Source organism: Eublepharis macularius, chromosome 1 (assembly GCF_028583425.1).
Source record: "Eublepharis macularius isolate TG4126 chromosome 1, MPM_Emac_v1.0, whole genome shotgun sequence".
NCBI classification, from domain to species: Eukaryota; Metazoa; Chordata; class Lepidosauria; order Squamata; family Eublepharidae; genus Eublepharis; species Eublepharis macularius.
The window spans coordinates 230951421-230962934 of NC_072790.1; the positions used below are offsets into that span (position 1 = coordinate 230951421).

The following is an 11514-nucleotide window of genomic DNA, read 5'->3' on the forward strand; positions in this document are numbered from 1 at the left end:
GACAAATGAACAGATTGGAAAACATGTTGCTCCCTTTGTAGTGTTAAAGGACATCTTGGTACATCGTAGTTAGGGTTGCCAGCCTCCAGGTAGTGGCTGGAGATCTCCCGGAATTACAACTTGTCTCCAGGCCACAGAGATCAGTTCACCTGGAGAAAATGGCTACTTTGGGGGGTGGCCTCTATGGAATTATGCCATGCCAAGGTCCTTTCCCTCCTCAAACCCCACTTTCTCCAGGTTTCACCCCCCCAGATCTCCAGGAATTTCCCAACTTAGAGCTGGCAACCCTAATCGTAGTAAATGTTAGTACCTGGATGGGAAAGGTACTAGCTTTACTCCTAAAAAGGCTAAAGTATAACATGAATTGGGACAAGATGTCAGATTAGAAACAACTGCTTCTGAAATATGTATATGGCTGTGAAAATTTGGGTGATTCAGATATGACTGAAATATGAGTTCCTCTTTAGATTCTGGCAAGGAGAAAGAAACAAGTCTGAGCTATCAAAGGTACCAGTCTCTGTTAAACAATGAACAATAACACCTCCCTGGGAAAGAGAGATTATGTAGAGAGAGTATCATTTTGTGCAGGAGGCCCAAGCTGAAAAGTTGGGCCTAGTTGTCCCATCAAGTTCAGAGAAAACTTCTCTCCTCTGCTTCTGTCTTTCATCTTCTCTACTTCACTGAAAAGCAGTAGACGCCATATTTCTTCCGCAACTTGCTGGGGAAGCCAAAACTGCGGACGCCAGGATCTGGGAGACCTCCACAGCCGGTGCGGGGAGTGATAATTGGGTAGCGCACGCTGCCATCCTCCAGCCAGCCTCCATCACAGCGATCAAGCCGAGAGAACTTCCATGCTGCGTACAACTGCCCAACCTTGGCAATGGTGGCTCCATCATTCTGGCAGGCCAGAGTGGCCTCCTTGAAATTCATGTGGCCCCGGATGAAGTACACTCGGCCTGGGGAGAGGAGTGGGGAAGAACGAGCTAAATTAATCACTGTTGTGGCGAGAGGTAGAGATGTGTTAGTTTAAATAAACACAGGGTCCAGAGAAGGGCTTCATCCCTTCAGAGAGGTGCAAAGAAAAAGAAGGTCTTCTGGAAACTGTTAGCAATGAAAAAATGAGAAAGTTTATTGCAACTTAAACCACCTTCCTCACAACAGTCCTGCAAGACAGGCCTATTGTTATCCCCATTTTACAGACAGAATTGAGGCAGCTGAGATATGGCAATTTACATACCCTCCAGCATTTTAGATGACAAATAAGGATATGCTTGTAACACCCAATTGTTGTTCCAAGGATCATTATTGTAGAATGCCCCCATTACACATTGTTGAACACCACAGGCTATCTATCTATCTATCTATCTATCTATCTATCTATCTATCTATCTATCTATCTATCTATCTATCTATCTATCTATCTATCTGGATTGCAGAAATCTGAAATCTGAACAGAGCTGGAACAAAGTATAAGCATTAACATGACATGTTAAATGATGCAGAAATTACATGGTAGGATCATACTTACAGCAACAGACAGAGCACAGTAGTATAGTCCACAGCCCCTATCTCTTTACCAAACCATCTTTCTGAACCATTTCATTACAGTGCAGCCCTATTAACTGTGTAAAAAACCCTTCTGAATGATTCAGTTTGGCATCATTTGTGGAAAGCCAGGAGAGTGGGAGCTTCCTAACATCATCAGGCCGGCCATTTCATGGGGTGGGGGCCACAACAGAAAATGTGGGGTGGGGTGGGGGAGTTGTTAATTTTGTCCATTCGGGATGGCACCTTCAGAAGGCCCTGTTCAGATGAGCAAAGCTGCCGTGGCAGAGCACAGGAAGCAAGGTGGTCCTGTAGATATGAAGGGCCAAGACCATGAAGGGCTTTATATGTCTCAGTCAAAACCTTGAATTGAGCCCAGTGACTGATGAGCAGCCAGTAGAGTGACTGCAGAATGGGAGTAACAGGCATGCTCTACGTAGCTCCCGATAATAACCAAGCTGCAGCATTCTGCACCACCTGGAGTGTCTTAAGTTTGAAAGGAGACCAATGCAGAATGCACTGCAGTCGTCTAGTCTTGATGTTACTGTGGGATTAATCCAAGTGGCCAGTCAAGGTAAAGGGGCCATCTTCCAGACCTGATTGAATTGGAAGAAAGCAGGTTTCCATTAATTTGCTTCTCCAGCAGTCATGTTGGCTCCATTATAACCCCTAGGATCTTAACTTAGTTAGGGACAGCTGAACCCCATCAAAAGTGGGGAGCACAGGGCGCTTCAAGCTCTCCACCTTTCCAACCAGCGTTACTTGTTGCCTTTCCAAGATATCATTTCAATTTGTTCACTCTAAGCCCTGTATAGAGTTATATTTATATCTTTACACCTCAAAAGGCCTTTTTGAAGATTTTTGGATTGAGATATAGTAGGAAAAAAATAACTGTCCTCCAGTATGTTCAAATAGACAGCAGATTGTGCACTGCATGATTTCTTGGTTCTCTGGCAACTGCTCTAGTGTTGATGTGTGTTATAGAAAAGATGCAGATATTCCCGAGCTGGAAATTAAATTGCTCTGCAGTGGAAGCTGAATCCTGTAGGATGACAACCCTGGCAATACTGACATTTTAACAAAATATAAAAGCGGAGATAAAATAGGGATTTACCAAGGATGTAGACATGAAAAGTGAAATGGTCGTTATGGACTATTATTTGCTTACACCTAGTAATGAAGTTGGGAATAGTAAGTCTGGGAAACTGAAATAAGTTTGTTTTAAAAGTGAGGACAAGCAAGTTGCTTGGTACATCATCTTAACTAGCACCTAACTTTTGCTTGTCCACATACCTTTCACAGCGGAAGAGAAGCAGAAGGCATCAAATCGATCTTTCGACTTGTCCTTGGCCCCATAGCTCCGGACTCCAGGGAGAAGGAGACGGCCCCCACAGGGCTCACGGGAGTTAATTATGGGATAGTGTACAGTCCCTTCAATGACCCAGCCTGCATTGCACCAGTCCAATCCTTCAGTCCAAGCTATGAGAGAAAGAAGTAAACAACCCGGTGCAAAGTGCTCAGTGCCCTGATGTTTGAACAGTCAATCTGGTGCCCTGCCCCAGACACCCCACACCATAACGTATGTTGTCACGTCACTTCCAGTAAAAAACTGGAGGTGACATAGGGTAGCTCTAGGAACTACCAGAAACTCTACACTTTTACCAAACAGTTTCCAGAGGTTCCTAGAGCAACCTATGTCACTTCTGTTATTTTTTACTAGAAGTAACATGATACCACAAGCTGCTTCATACCCCCCATATCCTTACCCATAGCCTCCCACCAGTTGCCAGTTACTGGCAACTCTACTCTGCCTCCATGGAGTGCAGGGTTTTCACTCAATTTTATTCTCGCAGCAATCTTATGAGGTAAATTAGGCTGAGGGAGACTGACCCATGGGGGAAAGAAAAGCAGCAAACTCAACATAAAAGTTTACATTTATTTATTTGTGTAAAACATTTATATCCCACCTTATCTTCTCAGACCTTAGGTGGCAAACAATTCAACAATCAGGTCATAAAGGACACATAAAGGAGCTGCTGTAGTATAGTGATCAAATCAGCACTCTGCTGGTTCGACTCCCGCTACAGCCATGAGCTCAATAGGTGGCCTTGGGTCAGCCAGTCCACTCAGCCCCAGATCCCCAGCTGCATTGTGGGGATAATAATAACACTGGCTTTGTTCACCACTCTGAGTGTGCCACTTATCTATCCAGGAGGGTGGTATATAAGCACACTGTTGTTGTTGCTGCTGTTGTTATTATTATTGCAAAACAAATAGTCCAATTAATGAGATTTTTTTTAAATGCAGATAACAGTTTTTAAAATGCACAAAATTAAAATCCCACCACATTAAAAAATACTAAGAACTAACAATATTCAGAATTAAAAAGATCACATCTTGATCATATTGCACTAACCAGCCAAATCTTTGGAGGCAGATCTCATTATAACTTAAGTCAAATTCCTGCCATGGCCACTAGAGGGGGATATAAAGACCACGATCACAGAGAAGAGAAGAGAAAAGAGTCCAGTAGCACCTTTAAGACTAACCAACTTTACTGCAGCATAAGCTTTCGAGAACCACAAGTTCTCTTCATCAGATGCATCTGACAAAGAGAACCGTAGTTCTCGAAAGCTTATGCTGCAGTAAAGTTGGTCAGTCTTAAAGGTGCTACTGGACTCTTTTCTATTTTGCTACTGCAGACTAACACGGCTAACTCCTCTGGATCTATGGTCACAGAGAGGAAATCTGTGGATGGGTTACCTTTGTAAAGCTGTCCGTATGTGGCCAGCCTGGAGTCCTGCTGCTGACATGCTTGTTTGGCCTCAAAATAGTTGAATCTGTAGCGCCCGTGGCTGGTCTGGTAGGGAAAGACGACTCCTGTATGAAAGGGAGAGGAATGTTCTAAGGAAAAGGAGGCACTGCGGGAAGGACGTGAAGACTGGAGCTCCTCTGCTCATAGCCTCACATGAACAATCCATGCAGAGATGTTTTCCTCTTTCAAAGATGAGCTCTGGCTCCCTTGTCAATAACCCCAAAATTTTAAAAAAGGATGAAGGGTATTTTAATTGTTCATGTAAACGTGGCTACGCTGCAAGAATACATCAGAAGATTCAATCGCAGATCCTCAACATAATATTTGGTTTGGTACTTGGATACCAGGAAAGACCTTTCTCTGCACGAGCCCCTGGAAGTCACCACCACTCACAGGGGACAATATTGAGCTGGAGGGATCAATGGAACAATTCTGCTCTACTCTGCTGTAATCAGACCTCCTCTTGTGTCCAGTTCTGGATGCCACACTTTCAGAATAATGTAGACAAAGAGTATCAGGTTCAAAGAAGCACAACGGGGATGGTAAGGGGTTTGGAAAACAAGTCCTGTGAGAAAAGGTTGAAGGAACTGGGTATGTTTAGCTTGGAGACGATGGCTTGCCAAGCTTCCCTCTAAATAACATAAAATAAAATAAGAGTGACGTCACTATGTCAATTCCTAGTAAAACTCAGATGTAACAGGGTAGTTCTAGGAATCACCGGATACTCTATGGTTTTACCATAGAGTTTCGAGTGATTCCTTGAACTACCATTAGTCACTGCTGAGTTTTACCCAGAAGTGATGTACAGACATTGCCAGTGTTGCTGATGTCACAAGCGCACCCCTTGTCTCCGGCCCTAGCCCTCCCACAGGATGGCAGCCCTAAAGATGACTAAGGGAGGACATGAGAACAAATACCTAAATCATGGGAAAAGGCAAAATCTTGTTCTCTGCTATTACATATAGCAAGTTTATATCTCATGGGCTTAAACTATAGGAGGGTAGGTTTTAGTGGATCATCAGGAGATACTTTCTAATGGCAACCAACAATAGAGCCAGTTACCTATGAGAGGTTGGCTTCCCTCAGAAGCAGACTCATTTAACTCAATAGGGAAGTTCCCGGTGGGACAACTTTCCTAACCAACCACCTGGCCTGGAGGATCACGAGCAAGCCAGGCTGAATCCAGTGCCATGGGGGGCACTTGGCTCCATCTTGGACAATAACATTCCAGGAGAAAGCACTGATTTACCCAAGATCTGGTGGAAGGGCTGTTTGGCCTGAACCTGGCTAAGTCTGTTGAAGAAGGAAGAGTCCAGCACCTTCCAGTGCTCTAACCTGAGCAGTGGAGACCATGGACATTTCACTCAACACATCTACCCCATGGGCCAACCAGTAGAGATATAGGAGGATGCAAACGGTGAGGGCTGCACCCATTATCTTCACTGTCACTGGCCATTTACCTGCCTCCAGCCTCAATTTCCTACCCCCATGGAACTAAGGAACGAGAGAAAATGTCCTATGGTAAAGACCACAGAGACTAGGAGAGGTGGCCTAGAGCATCACCCCAAATTGACATCACTTCCTCTCCCAACTCTATCATCCCTCAAATCCCCCAGCACTAGCTGAGGCATTTTTGGAAATTCTAATCGCCACTGGCTTTCTCCTGGGCCATTTCAATAGCCCTTTCAACGCGTCTGTCTGTCCGTCTCACTGAGACTCAAGGTAGATTGCACAATGCAAAGTCAATAAGATCAACAGCTAGGACTGATGTTGAACAAATACAATAAGGTAACGGGTTTCAGAAATTTGAAAACAAGCATAAACCCAAATACAGAGACGCAACGTTGCTGAAACAAAGCATAAGCAGCGGTTGGAAAGTCGTCTGTCGGAAAGGTTCTGTCTTTGGAGTTCCTGAACTGTTGAGTTGGTCTAATGGCCCGTGACCCCTTCCACTTCTGTGATTCTATCGTTCGACTTGATATAAAGAAGCTTCATGCTCATTGACTGCCAGCCCTGAGTTTGCTTTAAAGCCTATGCGTTCCAGAAAGAAATATGGTGGCATTTCTCCCAGATACTGGCTGGGCCAGGCCTTACCATCTAATTGCAGCACAAGAGACAAACTCTCATCTTCCAGGCCATTGATGAGCTGGCAGCGGTAGCGGCCTTCGTCATCCAGTGCCACATTGGAGATGGTCAGAGATGCATCATAGCGGTGGCTGTGCCTTAGGTGAACCCGGCTGCCCAGAGGACCATAGGTTTTGTGATGGGCCCCATTGGTGATCAGGACGACGACCTCCATATATTCAGCTGGCTCCACCTTGCTCCATCTCACCTTATAATTTTGGGGTACTGGTGCCCTCAGAACACAGGGCAAGGTGACAGTAGCCCCTCTCTGAGTGTGCACAATCTTGTGTATTGGGTCCAGCAAATGTTGGAGAGGTGGTGGTGTTGCTGAGAAGAGAAACCAGAAAGGTAATGGAAAAGGCTGAAATGAACTGGAGGTGGGATGCAGAATTCCCAGGCAAATTCTTAAATTTCATTGCAAAACATATATATAATTTATTTCTCCTTACTCGAGTCGTTTCAGCCTTCTAAAGTATTATTTATTAATTTATTTACTTATTTATTGAATTTATACTCCACCCTCCTCCCCGATGGGAACCCAATTACATAATTCTTATGTCCTCCACTTTATCCCCTCAACAACCCTGTGAGGTAGGTTAGGCTGAAAGTGTGTGAGCAGCCTAAGGTCTGGACTAGGTTCTGTGATATTTTAATACTATTGGGTGAAAAAAAATACCCACTTGGGAAAATCTGCAATTCTGTCCACATGGAAAACAACGGGCAGATATTTTGATCTGTTCTCAATGAAAACAGAAATGGAATCCAATGAGTCTTCATAATATGTCAACAACACTTCTGAGAATTCTTAAAACCAATACGCCTTACCTTTCTTAAATTATGAGAGGGAATTAAAATAATAATTTTTCCAGTGCACACCCCTACCACAGTCCCAGATCAAGCATGCCCATTCCCTCTTCCCCTTACCAAAAATATTCCCCACAGTCTCCACTGGTGTTCTCCACAGAGAGTTCACCAATGTTTCAAAGACAAAGAAAATCAATCTAGAACATGGGAGTTCCCTCTTGCATTGTTACTGTTGTGATAATATGGGCAATGATGCCAGAAAATATCAAATCTTACGTTCTCAGTGTTGAAATATAAGCTGCAAGGTCTGACATTCAGTCATTATGGGGTTAATGTGTTTACCCAGTGTGCTATTGTTTGTATTGACCTGGAAGGAAAACCTGGCAGAGAGCCAACAGCCTTATCTACCTCAAAGCCCGGGAAACTGAGAGGTGTTTGTAAACTGTTATAATAATAATAACAATGACAACATTCGATTTATATGCCGCCCTTCAGGATGACTTATCACCCAGTCAGAGTAGTTTACAAAGTATGTTATTATTATCCCCACAACCAGGGCTCATTTCGAGGGGGAACGCGCAGGAACACAGTTCCGGCAGTTCCCCAAAGAGGTCACATTTCAGGTGGCCCCCACCCACCTGACTCTTGGCCATTTTGGACCCGTTTTGTCCTGGATTGGGGCTGAAATGGCCCGGATCAGGCCTCTGACAGGTGGTGGATCACTCTCCTGCTCAGCAGCGGCCTGGTCCTGACCATTTTGGGCTCCTGCTTGGCCATTTACAGCCCCTTTTTGCCATTTTGGGCCCAATTTCAGCCTGAATGGCCAGGACTGAGTCCAAAACAGCCAGGATAGATGATGCCAGGGGGTGTGGCATATGCAAATCAATTATGCCAATGACACATTTCCAGTGATGTCAAGGGGCAGATATGCGAATGAGTTATGTTATAATGAATTCTGCTAATGTGTTCCTCCAGCTCTTTTTCTACAAAATGACCACTGCCCACAACAAGACACCCTGTGAGGTGGGTGGGGCTGAGAGAGCTCCAGAGAGCTGTGACTAGCCCAAGGTCACCCAGCTGGCTTCAGGTGGAGGAGTGGGAATCAAACCCGGCTCTCCAGATTAGAGTCCCGCGCTCTTAACCACTACACCAAATGGGCTCTCTGGCTCTGTTACTGGTCAATAGGTCAGGTGATTTCCTCTCTAGGGTCAAGAAGAAGGATCACCATTACTGGTGTGGTCTCTGCCTAAGTTTGTACGTTGTAGCAGCAAGATGTAGGTGATAGAGTTCTTTGTTTTGTAGCAATCCCGTGTACCTTTTTCCTTTAGAAGTAAACTCTTCTTAAAAACAAAGCATCTGACTCTCTATTGATTCAAGATCCATTGCAACTCTGAATTTAAACTATTTTAACCCCCTTTCCCAACACTCAACAGGGATTTGAACAGAGTAAAGTGACAGGAAACATTTGTGACTTTCTTCTCTTGCTCTCAGCTTTTCCCCCATTTATCTCTTACTCCAAATATAGTTTTGTTGACATTCATAGTGAAACTTGAATATAACATTCTTCTCCATTAGTGCTGTCAGATCCCCAGTTTTGAGGATTTTCTCCCATTCTATGTAAGCTTTTATGTGACTTTAAGCAACAAAGCATGTACTTTGCACATATGCAGTTCCAAAAGTTTCTTTTGAAAAGAAGCTTGGAAGTATCTGCTTTACAGGGGAACTTCAAATAAAGTATTAATTCCTTCATCTTGCTGCAATTGCCTGGGATCTGTTATGGACACCAGCTTCATGCTGGCATTTCTCTGGGAAATCCCAAAGGCAGATGCGAAGCACGTCCCAGCGCCTTTTGCTAGTTCAATCAGGTGATGTGCAAAAACATGCCGGGATGTAGTTTTTGATGTGCAAAAACATGTTAGGATGTCATTTTATACATACCTGGGTTTGTTGGCCTTTGGTAAATTGCTAAACTCCCAGAAAGAGAAGAAAGACAAAAAGATGCCAAGACCAGCAGGTGGTGCATGCTTTGATGCTAGGGGAAGGACTTGCCTATGAAAAGAAGGGCATATCTCTAAGCCATGGCAATCTACAAGAGTCATACCAAAATAAACAGAAACACACATGCACACAAACACATTGAGATATTTTACACCTTTCCCTAGAATTCCAACCAATATTTCACTTGAGCACGTATTTCACATTAATGACAAATATCGCTTTAGATTACATTTGAGGAGGTTGTATGACTCAAACCCGTGGGTGCCATGCACTAAACTTGATAGGCCTTGAGACTTCTTCCATCCATCCATCTTCCTTGTTCTCCACTTTTCGAAACCTGCGTGTACAGCAAAGCCTAAAGAAAAGCCCACCTGGGTCAGACCAGGCATCTATTCCAGCATCCTTTTTCTTTCCAGGAATAGGCAACCAGATACTTTTGGAAGCTCAGGTGGAAAGCACAAAGCCCCTTTGGTTTGCCCCCATAATCCGGTATTCCGAGGGTCACTTTAAATGTTACTTCCCTCACGAGTTCTCCATAAAGGCAAATTAAGCTTGCGCAGTCACACAGCAGCTTTGAGGAATGGCTTGCATTTAAAAAAAAGAGAGCCCAAATGGGCTCAGAAAGCTGCCACTGGGGGAGGGAGAGCTCCTGCCAAGCTCCCAAGCTTTTCCCTCCATGCAAAAAGTGTGTGTGGGGGGGAGTTTTCCCATTTTGTCTGCTCCACGTGGAGGTATTTTGTGCACGTGAGGCAGCAGAAATGGGAAAACTGCCCCCCCCCCCACATTGTGTTTGCATGAGGGAAAAAAGCTTGGGAGAAAGGCAGGAGATCTCCTTCCCCCAGTTACAGCTTTCCAAAACCATTTGGACACTCCTTTTTAAATGCAAGCCATTCCCCAGTGCTGCTGTGTATCTGCGCGAGACTGGCTTAGCTTCGTGGAGAACTCATGAAGGAAGTAACATTTAGAGTGACCCTGAGGTAAATTTTCTCTCAATATGGAAGAGCCATCCTTAGCTAGCATGGCTAATAGCTGCTGATAGACCTGTCCAGCATGAATCTGTCCTATATAATGAGAACAATGAATCAGAGGAGGGGTCCATCTAATCTAGGATTCTTTTTCCAAGAGTGGCCAGCCAGTTGCCACCAAGAAGTTCATAATCTTGTGGGGGGAAAAATAATGGCAGTGATATGTGAGAAACGGGCACTAATGAGGATTTCCATCAGGCAAGGGTATGGCTTCAATTCCTGGGCCATCCCCCAAATTTAATGTACCCAGCTTGTATTGCCCACATGTCCCCCATATTCAAACCTTTCTGTCCACCACCAACCCGCTCTCCCACTCCTAGAGTTTCCCCAAATTCCTTTGAGAACCTGGAATAAATCATTCATGACTTTACAAGGCTTGGATAATTCATAAAATCAGGGTTCCTTGTTTACAATCCACACTTTTGTTGTTTTACCAAAAAAAACACCCTTGATCTGATTCTATCTAGAAAATGCCAAAAAGAGGACAGATAGAGTTAAGGAATGCCAGATGAAGAACATATTGCCATACCTCTCTACATAGGTGTTTAAATCTTCTAGCAACCTTGATGGGAGGACAAAGGAAGATGGTGGATGATTCCAAACTTGTAACTTCTCATCTCAGGGTCCAAGTGGGTGTCCATAGGTTGTCATTCATCTGTCTTGCGGCAAGTGTCCCCTGCTGCATATGTCAAAGAGAAGAAAATGAGAGGACACCTTTGCCAATGTTGTGAGGCTACATTCACCAGGTAAGCAACCTTCTGGCCGTCTGCATGTTCACTGGCAATGTCAACAGTTGTTGTAGAGAAGAACCTGTGATGGTATTCAGCCCTGGAGATCTTGAAGACTTAGATAATGGCCAAAGTTGATGTTTTAAGATCTTGAGGCTGGTGTGATTTTGCTCCTCATCCTTAAACAGGGAGCTGCCACCTTGGCTTCTTCGACATCCTTTCTTCCTTTCTCTCTCTCTCTCACACAGTCATCTTTCCCGGCTGTATGCAAGGTCTGATAAACAGACTGTACATTTCTCTGATTTCTCCACCCCTTCTGCCCCTCAAAGGAAATACAATTTCCCATTGTTCTGCTTGGCAAACAGCGCAACCTTCTAGAAACAGGCCTGCCTTTATTCACAGAGAATTCAGACAAAATGTCAACACGGTTCCAAAGCTGACTGTTGGCATCTTCCCTGGGCCCAAAGAACTGCAT

General features: G+C 44.4%; 1 protein-coding gene across 1 annotated transcript; it reads right to left on the reverse strand.

Annotated features, from left to right (window-relative positions):
• Positions 1–672: 672 nt before the first annotated feature.
• On the reverse strand, positions 673–9311 carry HAPLN2 (hyaluronan and proteoglycan link protein 2). Its single transcript, XM_054989760.1, has 5 exons — positions 9227–9311; positions 6455–6811; positions 4309–4425; positions 2839–3024; positions 673–956 (listed from the first exon to the last, which is right to left on the reverse strand). The coding sequence occupies exons 1-5, from the start codon at positions 9309–9311 to the stop codon at positions 673–675; spliced, it is 1029 nt and encodes a 342-aa protein (XP_054845735.1).
• Between the last annotated feature and the right edge of the window lie 2203 nt (positions 9312–11514).